Source organism: Tubulanus polymorphus, chromosome 2, assembly GCF_964204645.1.
Source record: "Tubulanus polymorphus chromosome 2, tnTubPoly1.2, whole genome shotgun sequence".
Classification (NCBI taxonomy): Eukaryota; Metazoa; Nemertea; class Palaeonemertea; order Tubulaniformes; family Tubulanidae; genus Tubulanus; species Tubulanus polymorphus.
Window position 1 is genome coordinate 31,612,018 of NC_134026.1, and position 21,797 is coordinate 31,633,814.

The following is a 21,797-nucleotide window of genomic DNA, read 5'->3' on the forward strand; positions in this document are numbered from 1 at the left end:
GGACCACAAGTGCTTGCCTCAAATCTACGAGAGCAACTGACAGCTGACACCACAATGACCTTGGCAGCGCAAGACCAGGCAACTAGGTGATTGTTGGAGGACTGATTGCCTCCAAGGGATGCACATAACTGCTACTGAGGCAGAACCAGTGTGATGATCCTGAGAGACCTCCAGATACAGGGAAACCCTGAGAGACCTCCAGATACAGGGAGACCCTCAGAGACCTCCAGATACAGGGAGACCCTCTGAGAGACCTCTAGATACAGGGAGACCCTCAGAGAGACCTCTAGATACAGGGAGACCCTGAGAGACCTCTAGATACAGGGAGACCCTCAGAAACAAGAACTGACTGTAACTCATTATATAACAACATCATCTGACATGAGTTTATTAAGGATTGATAATTATCATATTAACAACAATATTTACATCTAATACAGATACTGTAAACAAACATATCACATGACTGAACACCACACCTCTATCTGAACCAATCAGAGGCCCAGATTTAGGGGTAGCTCCATCTGGTGTCAGTAACCCTAACCCTAGCTGTGAGTTACAGGTGACCAGTCACATGACCACCTGTGACATGTCTAGTCAGCCAATCAGAAGCTAGGGTTAGGGTTAGCTCCATCTGGTGGTAATTCCAGGAACCCTAACCCTAGCTGTGGGTGACAGGTGACCAGTCACATGACCAGACCACCTGTGACATGTCCAGTCAGCCAATCAGAAACTAGGGTTAGGGTTAGCTCCATCCGGTGGTGACCCAAGGAACTGAGTGACAGTGACCTCGACAGGCAGTCAGTTAAATCAGGTGACCAGTCACATGATTTGATGTTCAGCTATAGATGTAAATAGTTATAGAGGGCAGTAATTTAGACATGAGCATTTACAGTAATTACACAATAGAGCATGATGTATTAGTTTAGTATTTACAGTATTTACACACAGACTAGAGCAGGGTGGGTCGTAGAGCGGGTCGTAGAGCAGTGTTGGTCGTAGAGCGGGTCGTAGAGCAGTGTTGTGATAGTTTAAATGTCTTCATCACTAGATTCAGTACTGCTGGCATAATGTACTTGTTCTTTCCACCAATCGCAAACCTCCGTTGTTCCGTCGCTACTCTGATGAGTAAACGCCGTTATCGATGCTTTATTGTTGTCGATTGTTTGAGGTTCCGCGTTTTCACAAACGTTCGGTAAACTTTTACCACCTTCAAATAAAATATATCATTTTAAACGATCGACTTGTTGTTTATTTCTACAAGAAATTCCACAGCTGATTTCCATAGTAACCGTGGGAACATTTCGTAATTTATCAGTTATTACCATGGTTTCTCATTGTTACTACGGCGGTTGTTGATTGAGGAGATTTAGAGGATGGAATTTACCTTGATTTCCGATTCTGGTATTTTTCTTTTTTAAACCGGTTCGTTCTTTTTCAGTGCGTAGAGCGCCGTCGCTGAGTGTAGGGGCGAGAAACTTACGACTAGGTGTCTAAAATAAATACAGATACTGCACTAGACCGGACTGACGTTTTAAAATTGTTTTAAATTCATTCGGTTGAAAAACATTTGAAATCAGATTGAATTCGGAGAAACAGAGAAACAGAGAAACAGAGAAACACTGAGTGTGAGAACAATGAAGGAAAACATGAAACAACGAAGCAAAAACTATCAAAACACCGAATAACTATAAAACTAACCTTTTACCCTGTCTGCATCAACGCCTCCCTCCCTCGTGAGGGGAGAGCTGCGTATAACTACCTCTATCACCTCGATCTCTCCCTCACTGAGGCAGTGGTTAGTGAATGTTAGTACCGCAACATATACCTCCCACTACCTCCGGTTACCTCTTAACTTCCTCTAAAAACCTCCCTGAATGTTAGTTACACATTCTATAAACGGTAAACAATAATTTACCAGTTTTCGTTTTCTATAAATAGCTCTATCATCTACAGGAATGGGTTCCGTACCAGGAGATAACTGAAATACAGTGTAAAATACACAGTTTACCCATTCCCAACTACAATAGTATCCCGGCCCATTCCCAACTAGTATAACCCCCCCCCCCCTCCAGTAGTTACTGGTGTAATTGTGTTATAAGATTCAAAACAGTTAAAACAGTGAATAATGAAAACTTTTTGCATTCTAAAAATCATCAGAAATTTAACAATTTCAGAGAGAACAGAATCAGTATCTGTCACCGCCGGGAGTTTGATACCCTGCCTCCCCTCTAGGGATCCGATGGATGGTATAACCCTGCCTCCCCTTTAGGGATCCGATGAATTGTATAACCCTGAAATCATTAAAGTGATGATGATTTTCCTCTAGTGTAAGATAAGAATGAAAATCCCGAAATCCGATGTCAGTCAAAAAAAAATGAAAACAAGATGAAATCAATAGAGAGTATGAATTACCCTATTATTTCTATAAACAGTAGATTTAGAACGTCTGAATGTGTGTGACGAATCAGAATCAGATTCATGTTCACGGTCGTCTGCACTGTCCGGACTCTCCGGTACAGTAGGCATCTGAAACAGTATATATAACATTAAATCAACCATCTCTCTCTCCATCCCCTCTCTCTCCATCCCCTCTCTCCCCATCCCCTCTCTCTCCCTCTACCCCTACCCCTCTACCCCTCCGGTACAGTAGGCATCTGAAACAGTATATACATTATAACTTATCAATCATCTCTCTCTCCATCTCTCCTTCCTATCCAAACTCTCCCTCCCCCTCCCCCCAACCATTCAACTTGAGCGGAGTTGAACATCTGCAAATGAAGATATTTGAAATATTAGTGATAAATGAAATACCATTCTGCGTTTCCTGGACCGAGGTGAAGCAGTAAACCGAGGACCTTCCGGTAAATCATCTTCAGGAGTTGGACTCGATAATATTTCTTCTACTTTAGATTTTAAATGCAGTAAAGCTGGATGAGGCTACAATAAACAATCATTCATTTTTCTATCCAGGAAATCATCATTATTTTCTTCACAAATTAACGTATTTTTTTCCATATAGAAATCACACTTTTATTTCTGATTTGATTAATTATCGATTTTAATCAATTTCAAAATTTGAATTTTTTCATTCAAATTAAAATTTGTTTTTTAGACTTTAGTAACGCACACAAAAATTTAGTGTTCACTTCAAACAGGTTAGAATTCAAACAAACAAACCGATTATTAGAACTAGCCTTATTCTATTGGCAGGTTATACCCTTTGGGTCGGGGGGTTTGATGAAAGCTGCTACACTTTAATTGATTAATTGAATTGATTGCATGCAATAAAAGGAAATAGATTGAAAAATTCCACAGCTGCTACAGCTACCGCGGCTCCAGCTGCCGCCACAGTATTGAAAAATAATAAAGCGTTGATTATTATTAGTGAATCTGAAAATCAATATGAAACGCAAGTTGTTAGTAAAAAGTGGTCGTCATTCCATCATTCTTGTGTTTTACCCTTGCGCGATGACGTTTTTTCATTGTTTTACGATAAAACGCTCTCGCCCTTTGTTTAAATAAAACAAGAGGCTGTTGGTGAAAAGATTCATCTTCATTTTCATCATCATCATCATCATTTTCAACCTATAATATAAACACTAGCTATCAGAGTCGATCAGTTTCATATCTACCTGTAATTACACCAGGCTACCTGTAATCACACCAGGCTACCTGTAATCACACCAGGCTACCTGTAATCACACCAGGCTACCTGATATCTCACAAGGCTACCTGATATCTCTAATTACAGTGGTTATCACCAAAAATGCCAGTAATTTGATATCTCTAAAACCGGGCAGTCCACTTTCAGTAGTAGAATTCACTCAGACATGGAAAATAGATCGATTAAACAATTAAAACCTACTTGATAGAAATTCTAAAAACAAAATTTATTTTTTAGAGCACTTAGATATATTTGGTAGTAATTGAGCAGAAACTACTCTAAAACAGTAGTCGTAGTCAGGTGTGTTTCCACATTTGACTAGCAGCAACTAGTGACCCTCTCTCCTAACTAACTGTCTAGTTTTTGAAGACAGTGTACAATACAATATGTAGATACATACAAATACACTCAGGGATTACAGTAACATACATAAGTGCTGCCGGACCTGCTGCTGCTGCGGCTGCTGCTGCTGCTGGACCTGCTGCTGCTGCTGCTGGACCTGCTGCTGCTGCTGCTGCCGCTGGTATCTTTCAACAATACAGTGTCACATACAAACAATGCACACATACAATATCAACAACTAGTGAAGGTTTGTAGGTGGGGGGGAACATGGAGGGATGGGTAGGGATGGGGAGGGATGGGGAGGGGGAGAACAGATAAATAAACCCTACCTGTAACATGCCCGGTAAAGGAGCACTTGTATTACGTTCGAGTTTTTTTCGTGGTTTCTGATTGGTCGGTGTTTCCTCCTTGCCATCATCCTTTGTTTCAGCCATAGATAACGTATGTTCACTGACAGTAAATAAAGGTTCATTCGTAGCACGCAGATCTCCAATTATATTAGACCTTTCTCTCTACAAAATACATACAACATCAGCATCAATCATAGTATCATATCTAATAAATACACGCGCTTTACACAATCTACTGTCTGAGCCCAGTTCCATAAAAAAGATTGAGGCCTTAAGTTTGTGAAACTGGGACCTTTACTCCCTCAGAATCAGTGACCCCAACCCTTTCAGACTACTGATGACCAAGACTCCAGCAGTAGTTGTCTGTACTCCCTCAGAGTCAGTGACCCCAACCCTTTCAGACTACTGATGACCATGACTCCAGCAGGTCGTCTGTCATCCAGGACTCCAGAGATCTCAATCCGACCTCCACATACATAGATATTTGATCAGCGAGTATGGAAAATCAGATCATCTTCAGCCTATCAGTCAGTGTTTGTGGAATAGGTTATGAATGCTGCAGATTGTCCGATGAGGTACAGGGGGTAAACTCAGGGTTGGGGTACAGGGGGTACACTCAGGGTTGGGGTACAGGGGGTACACTCAGGGGTTGGGGTACAGGGGGTACACTCAGGGTTGGGGTACAGCGGGTACACTCAGGGTTGGGGTACAGGGGGTACACTCAGGGGTTGGGGTACAGGGGGTACACTCAGGGTTGGGGTACAGGGGGTACACTCAGGGTTGGGGTACAGGGGGTACACTCAGGGTTGGGGTACAGGGGGTACACTCAGGGTTGGGGTACAGGGGGTACACTCAGGGGTTGGGGTACAGGGGGTACACTCAGGGTTGGGGTACAGGGGGTACACTCAGGGGTTGGGGTACAGGGGGTACACTCAGGGTTGGGGTACAGGGGGTACACTCAGGGTTGGGGTACAGGGGGTACACTCAGGGTTGGGGTACAGGGGGTACACTCAGGGTTGGGGTACAGGGGGTACACTCAGGGTTGGGGTACAGGGGGTACACTCAGGGTTGGGGTACAGGGGGTACACTCAGGGTTGGGGTACAGGGGGTACACTCAGGGTTGGGGTACAGGGGGTACACTCAGGGTTGGGGTACAGGGGGTACACTCAGGGTTGGGGTACAGGGGGTACACTCAGGGTTGGGGTACAGGGGGTACACTCAGGGTTGGGGTACAGGGGGTACACTCAGGGTTAGGGTACAGGGGGTACACTCAGGGTTGGGGTACAGGGGGTACACTCAGGGTTGGGGTACAGGGGGTACACTCAGGGTTGGGGTACAGGGGGTTCACTCAGGGTTGGGGTACAGGGGGTACACTCAGGGTTGGGGTACAGGGGGTACACTCAGGGTTGGGGTACAGGGGGTACACTCAGGGGTTGGGGTACAGGGGGTACACTCAGGGTTGGGGTACAGGGGGTACACTCAGGGGTTGGGGTACAGGGGGTACACTCAGGGTTGGGGTACAGGGGGTACACTCAGGGTTGGGGTACAGGGGGTACACTCAGGGTTGGGGTACAGGGGGTACACTCAGGGTTGGGGTACAGGGGGTACACTCAGGGTTGGGGTACAGGGGGTACACTCAGGGTTGGGGTACAGGGGGTACACTCAGGGTTGGGGTACAGGGGGTACACTCAGGGTTGGGGTACAGGGGGTACACTCAGGGTTGGGGTACAGCGGGTAAACTCAGGGTTGGGGTACAGGGGGTACACTCAGGGTTGGGGTACAGGGGGTACACTCAGGGTTGGGGTACAGGGGGTACACTCAGGGTTGGGGTACAGCGGGTACACTCAGGGGTTGGGGTACAGGGGGTACACTCAGGGGTTGGGGTACAGGGGGTACACTCAGGGTTGGGGTACAGGGGGTACACTCAGGGTTGGGGTACAGGGGGTACACTCAGGGTTGGGGTACAGGGGGTACACTCAGGGTTGGGGTACAGGGGGTACACTCAGGGTTCATGATGAAACTTACAGCTCTGATTCGTTTTAAACATTTATCCAACCAGTTTCTGATAGTTTGTTTGGCGACTTCCTCTTCTATTGTATACTCCAACTCTTCACGTGCGAGTAATTCCTCCAGTTGGAGTGATTTACGGATATCCACTGACCGATATGATAACATACTACACACATACAAATACAATCAATTAACAATCAAACTCACAATAAGTCATGGCATTACTGGTAGGACTAAGTATAAGTTGTTAACACATTGAGCGACTACGACAACTTCAGTGTCAGTTTCACTGTATTTATACACATTTGAATTATTGTAGAAAATAAACAACTGATATTTGAGATTAAAAATAGTTTTTCGAGCCAATCATAAAGTGGTACAGACAATGTAAAATCTGCCTGATTCAGCATTATGTGCATAGGGAGGAATGAACAATTATGTCCCTCCCTCTCTCTCTCTCCTCTCTCTCTCTTTCCTCTCTCCCTCCTCTCTCTCTCCATGGATTCTAACTTACGAACCTGAGAACATCATGGAAAGTGACGTCACATCCGTTGTGTAATTTCTCTATCTCGTAACACATGTGTTTAAACAACAATCGATCTCGTTCCAGATCAACTTCTAATCTACCTTTCAATAATCTGAGAACAAACTTTACTCTTCGAACGTGTACGACACCCTGCAAACCAACAATACAAACAGTTTAACACATCTCCCTGGAAACCAACAAATACCAACAGTTTAACACATCTCCCTGGAAACTAAAAATGCTAACAGTTACCCTTTTGAATATTCACTAGCGCCATCTACTGACCTTTCTGTTAACATCCACCATATTCCACGTATTCTGAAACTGTCTGATATCGTTGTAACTAAGCAACGCATCTTCTTCGTTTGAGTAAAACAAACTAAAATTCTCCATAATTATAGCTTGAAAAATATCAGCAAAAATTGAGTATTATTGAATGAATTTAGGAGAGAAAATTGAGTGAATTGTGATAGAATACTTTACCAACTAATAGATTCAGTACAATGTATGTAATAATCACGTAGAATGTACAGAAATACATCAGAGCAGCCGTAAAATTACCACAATCTGATTCCCAATAATTCTCACCCCGTCCACAAAACGGAGGTTGAATCTAAACAGAAACAGTGAAAATATACTGACATTGATTTCAGTTCCATAACTGTGAACTCAGGACCCAGTTCAACAGTTGTGAGTTAGAGTTAACTGAGAACTCAGAACCCAGTTCCACAGTTGTGAGTCGAGGACCCAGTTGTAACTGTTACGTACCATACAGTCGTGCATTATCTTATTCCAATCCTCACCGGTAACAATACGGAACAGTAACGCTATAGCGTTAGACGCTGTTTGAAAATTAGCGTGTCTGAAATATACAAACAGACAACCAATCAGATTTAAATAGAACAAGACACAACCGATCAGTAGGGGATGTAGCTAGTATTTAGCACTTTAGGTCTGGATTGACAAAGTTCTCATTTTCTTAAACACCTTTAATTCAAATTCATTCAACTTTCTGGACAAGTTTATGAATCTTAATCAGTTATATTATTTTGTTGTTAATTGTGTTGATATCTAAATAATAGAGATATAGTCAAACAAGCTGATCGCACAGACTCAAATCCTGGCTACACACCTGATCGCAAAGACTCAAATCCTGGCTACACACCTGATCGCAAAGACTCAAATCCTGGCTACAAACCTGATCGCAAAGACTCAAATCCTGGCTACAAACCTGATCGCACAGACTCAAATCCTGGCTACACACCTGATTGACGACAGACTCAAATCCTGGCTACACACCTGATCGCAAAGACTCAAATCCTGGCTACACACCTGATCGCAAAGACTCAAATCCTGGCTACACACCCGATCGCAAAGACTCAAATCCTGGCTACACACCCGATCGCAAAGACTCAAATCCTGGCTACACACCCGATCGCACAGACTCAAATCCTGGCTACACACCTGATTGACGACAGACTCAAATCTAATTTTTTAACTGATTTGATTGGATGAAAGTTTTTTACCTGCCGAGATTTTCCCCGTATTTGACGCATCCGAAGAGAATGACTCCAGCGTACGCATAAAATAACATCAACAGAAACATCCCCATTATTATAAAAAACGATTTAAACATCGAAACCACGACCGTCAACATCAACATCTTTAACGTCGCCTACAACAAACAAAAACATCATTATCGTTACCGCGGAGATACGAGACATCGGTTACCACGGATACGTACGTGTTTGCCGGTGATCGTAAAGAATCGTAGAATTATCGTTCCATATCCCATAATATTAGAATAATTCCTGTGATCGACTTCATTTAACGAGAAATGTAAAATAATCCAAATGACTCCGAGTACGGTGACCAGAACATCGAATCGATTCCTTCGACTCTGCCAATAACCACCAGGTGTCAGCGCGATCATCTTCATTATCACCTCGCATAGAAACATTAACGTTATCACTACGGAAACGGTCGCTAACGGATACGTTTTAGCTGCGGTATCCCTCCACGGTATTACTAACAATCCGCAGTTACCTAGGACTAACAACGCGACGAACCGTTTGAAATAAATGTGTTGAGTGATGTCGTACATGAATGCTTGGATACCGTTACCATCGGGTCTCGGGGGGATGTGTAGAGGCTGAGCTAGTTTAATCCTTCCCTTTAAATCTAACCAACGTCTCTGATCAACCGTTAATAGAGCGGTTCCTTTATTCTCGCTATAGTTCGCTATGACGACGCCAACAAACAGAGTTAATCCTATCATACAACCGATAAACACAAATATATGTATATATATACCGTGTAACTGTAATAAAAATAAACCAGTCATCATAATAGTGTCCGGGGAGTGAGGGGGGAGTGAGGGGGGAGTGAGGGGGAGACGGGAGGGGCTATACTCACAGCTCCTACTCTATCCACTATCACATCACGTATCTCTAACCAACCTTCCAATGATAACACTTCAAACAGAGCTAACATCGCATTCCCGATATTATCAAAATTAAAATTACGAGGATTCGCCCTGAAAATATACACAACTCATGAGGTTAGAGCCGAGGGAGTGGGAGGAGGGGGGAGAGAGGGGGAGGAGAGGGGAGGAGGGGGGTTTAATACTTACCATACTCTAGGTACGAGCATCGCTGGATGTGTTTCATTCTCACCCGGAGCAATCCTTAATTTCGTAACAAATACATTCCTCCAGAATACTCCAACACAATCCTCCTACAATCAATAGACAACAATACTAGACTGACCGGTTTAATCTCACCAGTACTGGTTTAAACTGACCAGTAACTGACAAATACTGGTTTAAACTGACTGATATCCATTTAAACTGACCATTACTGGTCTAAAGTGACCAGTTACTGACTGATACTGCTTTACACCAGTAACTGACCGATACCAGTTTAAACTGATCAGTAACTGACCGATACCAGTTTAAACTGACCAGTAACTGACCGATACCAGTTTAAACTGACCAGTAACTGACCGATACCAGTTTAAACTGACCAGTAACTGACCGATACCAGTTTAAACTGACCAGTAACTGACCGATACCAGTTTAAACTGACCAGTAACTGACCGATACCAGTTTAAACTGACCAGTAACTGACCGATACCAGTCTAAACTGACCAGTAACTGACCGATACTGTTTTAGAATACTGACCTTTCTAGTGATATTTCTATCATTACATCTCGCTAATTTTCCTCCAAACAATTGAACTCCGTAACTCGCAAAAACAAACATCAGAACTATCAACAATACCGATACCTTTAAAATAGGGAAACAAACATTTATCGGTATCTGTTCGATTACGACACATAGTGTTCACCAGAGAATTTGAAACTTACGAGAAGAATCTCTTTAAATCCACGACACAATTCCCAAACAACTTTACGCATATGTGGAACAAGTATGAATATACGTAGAGGTCTCATACAACGTAGAATAAGTAGAACTTGAGCTCCAGAGAGCGCGCTGACTTCTCTAGGCATCCAACATAGAAATATTACACTGATCTATAAAACATCAATACAACTCATTATCAGTAGGTGATACTCTAATAACAAGGACTTAAAGGGTACAATCTGTATTCCTGACACGGTGAGTACCAGAGATTCAGAGTAGGGGCAGGAGAAGAGGGTATCAGAAAATGGGTGTGAATACTGTCAGCTTCATTAAACTCACGAGATAGATGAATATAAAACTCACCAGATAGATGAATATATCTAAAACTCCTCCAAAATCTTTAATAACAGGAGTTGGTGTAAAGAGTAAACCATGCGCGACTGTCTTCAAAAACATCTCAACACTCATTCCAATTACAAATACATATTCAGCTATCTGTAAATAGAAAGCAAATTACACAATGATTTGATGATAACCTACTGGACCATTAGGGGCAGCAGCAGTCGCTAAAAAGAGTTAACCAGTGGATAGCTGACATAGTGACAACTAAAAGTTCATTGTTACTATAAGGTCCGCCGGTTACCTTGAACCAACCATCGAGAAACTGCCAGCCATGATTTATTTATGATTTATTTATATACCTGTAAAACTCCTCCATTCATGATTCTCGTCTGCGGCGTTTCAAACATCATCGAAACACACGATAAAATAGTTATTATTATCATACACCAATCTAAATACGTAACCAGTCCAACCAGTTTACTGAAAGTACACAGGCAACCAGTCCAATCATACTCGCGAGTGACCCAGATATTTGAATTTGTAGAAATGAACTATGAGATCGTACTTACTGAAGTTGTTTATATTTACTCTTGATTTCTTTGCCGGTGATCGGATCGCGTATTGTATGAACGTATTGTGCGTTCACAATTAACTGACAAAATTTACGCATTTTACTGTCGCGTCCAACAGCGAATAACGGAGTATCAAAATACGGGTGATTCTCTCGCAGATCTTCTTCCTGCTGATTCCTGTTTCATCAATATATAATTCATTCATTCAGTTTCAATTCAAGTTCATGCAACACTTGATTCAAAAGCAACGGGCTTAAAATCATAATACCAGTCTTGATAGATTGGTTATAGAATCAAAATGAGTTTAGACTGGTCTCAAGTTGTTAGATTGGTTATAGAACTAAAATGAGTTTAGACTGGTGTTAAGTTATTAGATTGGCTCTTGGATCAAAATAAGTTTAGACTGGTTTTAAATTGTTAGATTGGTTATGGAACCAAAATGACCTTGCTGACTGTGCAAATATGATTAAATTTCTTACAAACCTTTTCATTTCTGCTTGTTGTTTTTTCTGCTGGAAAACTTTAATATCGAAGTCATCGTTTCTGCGAGTGGTTGTACTCAACGTTCCGCCACCGATGTCTCCGTTCTCCCGTAACGACTGATATTGTTTGATTCGAATGCTTCCTGAATTGCGTCTACGAACACTTCTACAATTATACAACCACCAGCTGAAACTCCTCATCTAATATAACTCACTGATTCAACCGTGATCACGTTTACCGAAAATATTCCCACTTTCAAAACTTGAAACTAATTCTAAACACAGAAATATATAGTTAACACTAAAGAAAGGAGTGAATACAGGGACTCAGTTGCACAGTTGACAGACTACATGGATAAATATCAAATATTGAATGCGCATGAATTGTACTTTCTTTCATGAACTAATTTCAACTGTGGAATTGGTTCCGGGATCTATAGGTGCAGGAACTGGGTCCTGGAGGGTAGAGGGGTCAGAAGGATAAATGTATAAAGCTAAGGACTATACCTTCATCTAGGGATTACTGTAGGTTACACATGCTACGTATAAAGGGAGGAGGGGAGGGAGGGGGAGGGAGAGGAGGGGGAGGGAGGGGGTTGACACGTAGGTACAGTAGAATAGGGTTGCATCTTCACGAGATTCGACCCAACCCCAAAAACTATAAAAACAACAAACACTAAATATTACCTGCCCATATTATACGATCCTCTCACACTTAAACTAATAATCATAGAGGAGACAAAAATAGCATCAGTTTATACCTGCTCATTCTGTCACTAGGGGGCAGTACAGTCGACCCCCGCTGACCCCTACCCCGGTGTTACTGAAGGCGTGTGAATTTTTCATGCATAAAATAATAATTTGATTAAATATAAAACATTAAAAGCTTTTGATTGATATGAATAATAATGATGCTGATCTGCTTGGTGTCGCTAGGGTCGGTGTGTCATACTGTCAATAGGTGGAGTAACCTACCTACGCTCCATACGGATCTGATGCTGCTGCGATAATAACGATTTCGTTCCCGTAGCGACCAACTGAGCCGAATCACCGCCCATTATCTTTTGCCGATTCGATTCTCTAAACGTAACAATACGAACGGTTAGTTACTATAGCGATGCATTTTAAATTAAAAGCGCTATAGCGATGATAATTACCTGATAATGGAAGCGACGCCGGTTTTTTTCTGTTGCATTTGCCCGTTCCTCTCCTGAGCTAACGGAGACAATAATAGAATATTCTCCACTTTTTTCATCAATTCGTGATCTTGATCTTGATCTTTCGTGTCGAGAATGAAATCTAATTCATTGCCGTATTCTACGAATTGACGCATGAAACTATCGCGAACTTTCGGAGATGAAAAATCTCCCGGAATTTTATTCAGATAAATCATTTGTGGACGATCGCTGTAAATTAATAAATAATCTCTCATAATATTATTTCTCAACTGTGGTTATTATATCTATAAATTAATATTCACAAATATTCTAATTATCATACTTAGAAAGGATGTTGGATGGCTGAGCTCAGTTAGTCATACCTGATATAGGTAATAAACTGACCGGCACAGATATAAATCAAGTTTAACAATACTGTTTTTCTTAGCAATCCTTAAAATACAGCGTAAAATGGATTGATGTTTATGTTCAGCTCCCCACCACAACCCTACCACCACCACCTCCCCTCACCACCCCCTCCCCTCACCACCACCCCCTCCCTCCTCCATCTGTGCTCGTCCTTCATAGACCTATATCAGACTGAGTTTATAGCAACCGTCGTCTGCTCAAACCGAGTTGAAGCACTTGACGTCTGCTCAAACCGAGTTGAAAGTCAATTCAATGAAAAGCAGTTTGTTTGAAACTTACGGAAACTTTTCGAATATTCGTAATCGTAACGGTAACGTCTGTTGCATTTCCGTACTCATTTCTCGCATTTTCAGTTGTTTCAATTTTTTGATATCTTCGTCTAATTCAAGATTATCGAGAATCACAGCAACGAATAAACTGACGACTATCTGTTAACGATATGGTAACCATAGTTACACCAACAATACAATCGGTTATTATTGTTTTCATAGCAACGCCTTATACGTATTTCATTAATCGTATTTAGTTTTATAGATTTATCTCAAGATCTTATTTGAATTTCTGAATATATAAATGAAAGATTAAAATATTAGTAACATTTTACATTCAACATGAAATTATTCAACGGGATAAAAATATAGAAAACGTAAAAAATAAAACGTAAAAATTACATGCCTTCAAAGTAAGGACGAGAGTCTACTACAAAACCACTGGAAAAACATAGACAGAGATAAACATACAAAAATAAAATAATTGAAAAACACATGCAGGGGGACTACGACAGGGGGGGGACTACGACACGGGGGGACCATGACAGGGGGGACCACAACACGGGGGGGGGGAGGATCCTGACAGGGGGAGGACCACGGCAGGGGGACCACGACAAGGGGGGGAGGACCACAACAGGGGGAGGATACCGAGAGGGAGGATCATTGACAGAAGTGGTCAAAAGGACAGGGAGAGGGTAAGGTAGGGGTAGGGGGTTAGGGAGAGGGTCTATACAGAGACAGTAAAGCAAAGATAGGGGAGGGTGGGGTAAGGGAGGGGGTAAGGCAGGTGCAGGGGTAAGGGAGAGGGGGTAAGGGAGGGGGTAAGGCAGGTGCAGGGGTAAGGGAGAGGGGGTAAGGGAGAGGGGGTAAGGGAGAGGGCAAGGATAAGACTACTGCTCATGCAGGTGCTGCTTCAAATCACCTTATCGAAAACGTAAAGATTCCGTGCTGTACAAGAGACAACAACAATCAATCACCATGGTAACAGCGAGTACGAGAGGAATATATAAATCACCACGGTAACACGAGTGAGTGAGTACCGGTACTTACTATACTGACTACGAGATGATAAAAAATGAAATAAGTAGCGACAAGAGGAGCAAATCTTTCGCCTGTTTTCCACATTGTAACGTGCATCACTTCGACCCAACCTTTCTGAGTCAATATTTGAAACATCGACATAAAAGCCTTTAAAATGCAGCATTTAAAATATAAATAGAAAGAGAGAGAGAGAGAGGTTTAAACATTGTTAAATATATTAGTAATAGTTGATTATACGGGCATTGGGCGGGCGTTGGGCGGGCGCGGGCTGGTGACGGGGCACATGATGCTCAACTGAATTCATGCTCTGCGAGATTGCGTCTGCCACGTACCGATAGACAATGGTGATAAATTATAAAGTAAATTGAAACAAATATTTCTGATCGCGGGAATAAATTTTTCATGTGAAACATAGTCTCCTCGGCAACTTCGACCCAACCTTCCTGAGTCAATAACTGGAACATCGATTTCAAAGCCTGTTCATATAGAGATAATAATAATCATCATAATAACAATAATTCATACATTCATATATCACAGAACTATTCAACTGTGCTAAAACTTATAAGAATTTCTATTAAAAAGGTATTTCTCACTCAATTAAAAATATACAAGTCTAAAATGGTAAGTTTTAAGATGAAAATTTAAAACTTTAGCTTGCAGTTTATTCGACATTTTGACTTTATCCTAATAGTCATCTCCAGCAATACTAGAGTTATAACTAATTCATACAATCCAGGACTGAGACAAGTGTAATAATATATGACACAAACAAGGGGTAATATACAACATACAACAGACACTAGTATTCCTGAAGATGGATATTAGGATGAAGTCGAAATGTTGAATAAACCACATTAGATCGAGGAAACATTTCAGAGCGATAGATATTGAATACTAACCTGTGGAAATGTTTCAAACTTCTGGAACTCCGTTATATAACAGAATAACTGTAAACTAATACACGATGTTATAATCAATAAACACATAGTGAATAACACTAAACTTCCGAGCTTCTTCCCAGGTCCAAAAATCTGTAAAACAAACAGTTTCTCATCTTATCTATGTTTAAAGATGTGAGTTTGATCTCATTTAGGTGTGAGGCTATTCGTAAAGTCTAAACAAAACCTTCAGGAGGTAGAGAGGGAGGGTCACTCAAACTTATGTACATCACGCTTAAGATTAAGGGGGTCATATGTACTTTATGAATGCCTCGTAAGGAATGAAACAATACACAAACCTTAAATGTGAAATCTTCCAACATCGGAGAAGCTTTGATCAGTCTAACGACTCTTAAAACCTACAAATAATTACATCGATTGATCAATAAGAGTTTGAATCATTGATAAAACATCGCTTATGCTTCTCTCAACTCAAGTCGTCTCTAGTTTTGAGTCCCTAATTCAATTTACTAAGTGTAAGTCATCATTTTCATTACCTGGAAGTACTGATGTACAATGTATTTACCTGGAAGTATGTACACTGCGACCGATAGAAGAATGGTATGCAATGCATTGTAGTTCCTATTGCGAGGATAAACTCAAATTTATGCACCGAACGTTTCCAGTAACAAGTGAATCCTAAACACGAGATTTTAAACATCGCTTCCAGATCGAACAGGATCGTAAATACACACTGTAAATAGAGAGAGAGAGAAACACACAGGATGAGACCGGGGTGAGACCGGGGTGAGACCGCAGTGAGACCGGGGTGGGACCGGGGCGAGACCAGGGTGAGACCGGGTGAGACCGCAGTGAGACCGGAGTGAAACCGCAGTGAGACCGGGGTGAGACCAGGGTGAGACCGCAGTGAGACCGGGGTGAGACCGGGGTGAGACCGGGGCGAGACCGGGTGAGACCGCAGTGAGACCGGAGTGAAACCGCAGTGAGACCGGGGTGAGACCGCAGTGAGACCGGAGTGAGACCGGGGTGAGACCGCGGTGAGACCGCAGTGAGATCGAGGGACAGAATGAGACCACAGTGAGAGGATGTTACTACATAGCAATTATCAGGTATATTCATCAAATGACAAGTTTTTGTAATAGATGATAAAATAGAATATCATAATACATTATGTTATGTTATTGTATATTATGTTGTATTATGTAGTACTCTATTATGTTGTATTATGTTGTTACCTCTGCGTAATGATATCCGTTTTTAACCGAGTGATTGTCATCCTCGTCGTGGTCGAATCTAACGCTAGCCGCGACTAAAGCGTTCACTAAAACCAGTAATAAAACCAACGTGTGGAATACGGTCGATTTTAATACACGCTGGAATATAGGTGGCGCTATACCGCGCGGTTTACTCTCGTCTATCGTTATCAGTTTCCACGAGTTACCTTCCGCGTGTAAAACCTAGATTAATAGATAATCCTAGATTAGAGGACAGTTGTTTTAAACCGAGCATATAATTTAGAGGAGTAATAATTAAACCTGTGATGTATCTGAGTCAGTGGCGCCGTGTTGTGAACCCCACATCTGTTGAAATTGAACTCGAATCTCGGCAAACGTTTCGATAATAACAGCTATAAATACGTTCTACAACGAACAAAATTAAATCCAGGATTAATCGGACATTTAAACCGCGAACAATCCGGGATTAATCGACCTGTTTTACCTTGACTAACCAGGCGAGGAAGAATATGAGCGAAATGAAATAAACGAAAGCTCTCCACGAAGCCAAACTATCAATCGCTCGATACATCAAAAACACCCAACCTTCCTGAGACGCTGATTGATACACCGTAAAAAAACTGGTCGCTGAAATCAATCAATCAAACAATCAATCAATCAATCAATCAATCAATTCATCAGTCAAACTGTATCGTTATTGTAACTTTAGAGTGAACTAGAAATTAGTAAAATAGTTTTAACTGATTGTGATTGACAGTTTTTACCTAATTCATCGAAGCCGTTGAATCCTCGGTCGTATTTCGATAATTCTAATGACATACATTCCATATTAGGAGGACATTGATAGCCTTCATACGAGTTCTGAGAACAGTAAGTATCGGGTATCGCTAGTGATCTCAATGTAACATTACTGAAATACAAGTATCGGGTATCGCTAGTGATCTCAATGTAACATTACTGAAATACAAGTATCGGGTATCGATAGTGATCTCAATGTAACATTACTGAAATACAAGTATCTGGTATCGATAGTGATCTCAATGTGACATTACTGAAATACAAGTATCGGGTATCGCTAGTGATCTCAATGTAACATTACTGAAATACAAGTATCGGGTATCGATAGTGATCTCAATGTAACATTACTGAAATACAAGTATCTGGTATCGATAGTGATCTCAATGTGACATTACTGAAATACAAGTATCGGGTATCGATAGTGATCTCATTGTAACATTACTGAAATACAAGTATCGGGTATCGATAGTGATCTCAATGTAACATTACTGAAATACAAGTATCGGGTATTGCTAGTGATCTCAATGTAACATTACTGAAATACAAGTATCGGGTATCGCTAGTGATCTCAATGTAACATTACTGAAATACAAGTATCGGGTATCGATAGTGATCTCAATGTAACATTACTGAAATACAAGTATCGGGTATCGATAGTGATCTCAATGTAACATTACTGAAATACAATTCTCACAAATAATCATACGGTATTCAGATATAAAATGTTAAGGTCCCAAAACCAGTAAAATGTATCTTCAGAGAAAGAAAGCAATGAATGATTGATTACAGTTTCTGTGAAGACAAAATTTAGATAAATCTAAGAACTCTCAGATAAATAAACTAATATCAATGAATAACTTACTCTTTAGCCGTTCCCTTGACTACACAATGATATTTCAATTCACCGAATAATTGAACTCCCATAATTCCATAAAGTGACATGAAGAACAGGAAGAAAATCGTGACGTTATAAATCTGATAACTTGAACGTCTGGAAAATAAAAAACAAAACTACCATCAGTGAGTGATACTTACAAGAGGAGAGAGATGGGAGAGGGAGGACTTAATAAAACTCATTTCAGTTTTATAACCAAACATAAAACTCTAAGAACAGTCTAAACTCATTTTAGTTCTATAACCAATCTAACAACTTAAGACCAGTCTAAACTCATTTTGGTTCTATAAACAATCTAACAACTTAAGACCAGTCTAAACTCATTTTGGTTCTATTACCAATCTAACAACTTAAGACCAGTCTAAGCTCATTTTGGTTCTATAGCCAATCTAACAACTTAAGACCAGTCTAAACTCATTTTAGTTCTATTACCAATCTAACAACTTAAGACCAGTCTAAGCTCATTTTGGTTCTATAACCAATCTAACAACTTAAGACCAGTCTAAACTCATTTTGGTTCTATAACCAATCTAACAACTTAAGACCAGTCTAAGCTCATTTTGGTTCTATAGCCAATCTAATAACTTAAGACCAGTCTAAACTCATTTTGGTTCTATAACCAATCTAACAACTTAAGACCAGTCTAAGCTCATTTTGGTTCTATAACCAATCTAACAACTTAAGACCAGTCTAAGCTCATTTTAGTTCTATAACCAATCTAATAACTTAAGACCAGGCTAAGCTCATTCTGTTTCCATAGCCAAACTAACAACTTAAAACCAAAGCTCATTTTAGTTCTATAACCGATTAAGCTCATTTTGGTTGTAACTTGAAACTCGTAAGGGTAATAGGTACTTACTGTAAAATCTGAGTGATTCTGTTTTTAGGAAGTTGGAATTTAAGGAAGACTCTGAATACACGAATAAGAATTAAAGGTCTTGGACAGCGGAGAATAGATAGATAGGAGTAAGCTGATACATCGGTCGGAGGATTCATCTCAAATACCTACAAATACATCATTACTACTTATACATCACTGAGATTTCATACATGTTGGATCCTTATAAAATAAATCAATGAGATTATTAATAATACCGTTATAATAATACACCATCAACCACTTAATCAATTAATGTTTTTTACTGCTACAAATATTGTCAATTCTTGCTAATAATGATAGGATTGAAATACTTACTTGTAATATAACAGAAACCCAGTGACATAGAGTTAAAAATCCATCAAATTGACACCAACGATCTCTTAAATATGGAGCTTCCCCCTGCAATATAAACAATACCAATAACCAATATCAGGTGCGCCTATAGACCTAAGGGACTAATCTATTTGATCATAAAAACTCTCTTTAGCTTCTAAGGCCCTTCTTAGAGAAATTCTTCAGAAACACAATTAGCCTACACAAATATGGTCCATTGAATACATTTGGGAAGCTGTATCTATCTTACTGGTAAGTATTATTAATACAAAATAAGATTTTTTGTTTTATATCAATGTTATTCCTTTTTTATGTTCTCTTGCTTTTTTGTTACAAGTTAAAACTAGTAAGGGGCCTGACTGCTGGCTTGACTCAATAAGGGACCTAGATAAGAAACCCTTGTAATTTTAAAAGTATTGTATTCTAAGTGACCAGTCACCACACCTGACTGGTCACCGGTCACCACACCTGACTGGTCACCAGTCACCACACCTGACTGGTCACTGGTCACCACACTGACCAGGCTAATTTACAAACTAGGGCAGTCACCAGAGCTCGATGGTCTAGTGGTTAGGACATCGGACTGACGAATCTGAGACCCAGGTTCTAATCCCGAAGAGGGCTAATTAGGGTTACTGAGCTAGGGTTAGGGTTATCGACCTACTGAGGCACGAATGGGGCTATTTTGAATATTTTGCATTTGGTGTAGAAGAGACCAGATGAACTGATTTTTAAGTTGCTCGCTACAGCTGGCATTCATCATTTAGATCTCGACGAATTTCATAAATCAAAACAACCAAATTTCAGGCAAACATTCTATAAATATTTCTATATTCTAACGAGGAAGAGGTCGAGTGAGCGAAGGAGAGAGACTGGATCCATGAATCTATAATCTTACCCGATAAAATCCTCCGATATGAATCTTAGCGATCATCTCCGCGGTGAATATAATCGTAAGAATGAAATCAGTTACAAACGTTATATAAAACAATGATGGATAACGTTCGAAAGTTTTCGGAGTATTCATACTGACAGAGATTAAACTAAACATCGCGCAAACTCGTAAAATTCTTCGCACCCATTCCGCTTTTCCCATCCAATCGGCATGTTTAGCATTATCTAGATTATCCTCGGCGTAATCAGCGAGCGGTGGAGCATCTCGCCCCAGACTCTGCTTCCTATTCATTAACATTGTCTCAGTGATGCGAGGGGAAAGGCCCAATCTCTATACTACAGACTGACTGCTGCTGTCTCCAGTGACTCCGCACCCGCCCGACGGGCTAGGGCTATACTGAGACTGATCGCTGCTGTCTCCAGTGACTCCTCACCCGCCTGACGGGCTAGGGCTCTACTCTGAGACTGATCGCTGCTGTCTCATTTAGTACAATGATAAATATCAAGCATCTCATTCCTACTTATCACTTCACATCATTACATATGCCAGGTGTATAGGGCCGAATAAAATTTATTTGATGGTTGTGTATTGTATTGGTGATACGGAGTTGTCAATGTTGGATCTGATGAGTTTGATTTGATCTGATTTGTTAAGAGTTGATCTGATGAGTTCCGTGTTTACAATAATCGAGATCAAGTCCACTTAAATCGAACAGAAATGTGTTTAATCGCGATAGGAAGATAATATCTCAAAATGTCGGGTTTGCATCCACAGCTACTGTGGCAAGTGAGGATTAAATCCATCCTCGCATGCCACGATAATTTATTCTTTGGACTGGTTACCGGCATCTATCTTCGACAGACAACCAGTCTACTGCTTTTTCCTAGGCATAATTAGACCACCGTTATATTTCCTAGGAGTAATTAGGCAGCTACCATTCCCAAATTTAGAAATCTTAGAATAAGCCAGGGTCTGGACTATACTAACATTTTATTTCATGTTTTTTCTTGCAGCACATTATATTGCTGCCCGGGCCAGGGCATGACAGGGACTCAGATGCCAGCCAACAGACGACAGCCAGCCAACCAATCCGAAAGACACTTTATAGTCACACAATCCGATCCGAGTCGTATTTGTGTAGAATCCCACTCACAGCAGCTGCATAAAAATATAGTCCGAAATGTTTCATTGAGCTTTTTCCTTGTTTATTTAATAGTCTAGTCATCCTTTAGTTTGTATGACAGGTAATTCATTAAGAGAATAATTTCATATCTCCTGAGACCAATAAATTTCACTTAAATGTCATT

The 21,797-nt window shown here is 40.8% G+C and overlaps 1 protein-coding gene across 1 annotated transcript; it reads right to left on the bottom strand.

Moving 5' to 3' along the window:
• Positions 1-386: 386 nt before the first annotated feature.
• On the bottom strand, positions 387-21,252 carry LOC141900652 (sodium leak channel NALCN-like). Its single transcript, XM_074787633.1, has 35 exons — positions 20,494-21,252; positions 19,578-19,661; positions 19,242-19,387; positions 18,350-18,478; positions 17,454-17,599; positions 17,174-17,316; positions 16,990-17,094; positions 16,690-16,911; positions 16,020-16,187; positions 15,793-15,852; positions 15,455-15,586; positions 14,562-14,699; positions 13,522-13,670; positions 12,814-13,062; positions 12,632-12,736; positions 12,344-12,376; positions 11,658-11,822; positions 11,172-11,351; positions 10,962-11,082; positions 10,624-10,755; positions 10,263-10,430; positions 10,078-10,182; positions 9,528-9,631; positions 9,311-9,431; positions 8,640-9,215; positions 8,422-8,570; positions 7,664-7,757; positions 7,379-7,508; positions 7,181-7,296; positions 6,888-7,045; positions 6,385-6,535; positions 4,339-4,521; positions 2,416-2,529; positions 1,388-1,493; positions 387-1,210 (listed from the first exon to the last, which is right to left on the bottom strand). The coding sequence occupies exons 1-35, from the start codon at positions 20,785-20,787 to the stop codon at positions 1,032-1,034; spliced, it is 5,355 nt and encodes a 1,784-aa protein (XP_074643734.1). The 5' UTR covers positions 20,788-21,252; the 3' UTR covers positions 387-1,031.
• Positions 21,253-21,797: the final 545 nt, after the last annotated feature.

Coding starts and splice junctions, on each gene's coding strand:
- LOC141900652 (XM_074787633.1), bottom strand. CDS start 20,787: ATGTTAATGAATAGGAAGCAGAGTCTGGGGCGAGATGCTCCACCGCTC. Junction 11,352..11,657: donor CAACAAGCAGAAATGAAAAG/GTTTGTAAGAAA, acceptor TTGATGAAACAG/GAATCAGCAGGAAGAAGATC. Junction 8,571..8,639: donor TTACGATCACCGGCAAACAC/GTACGTATCCGT, acceptor TGTTTGTTGTAG/GCGACGTTAAAGATGTTGAT.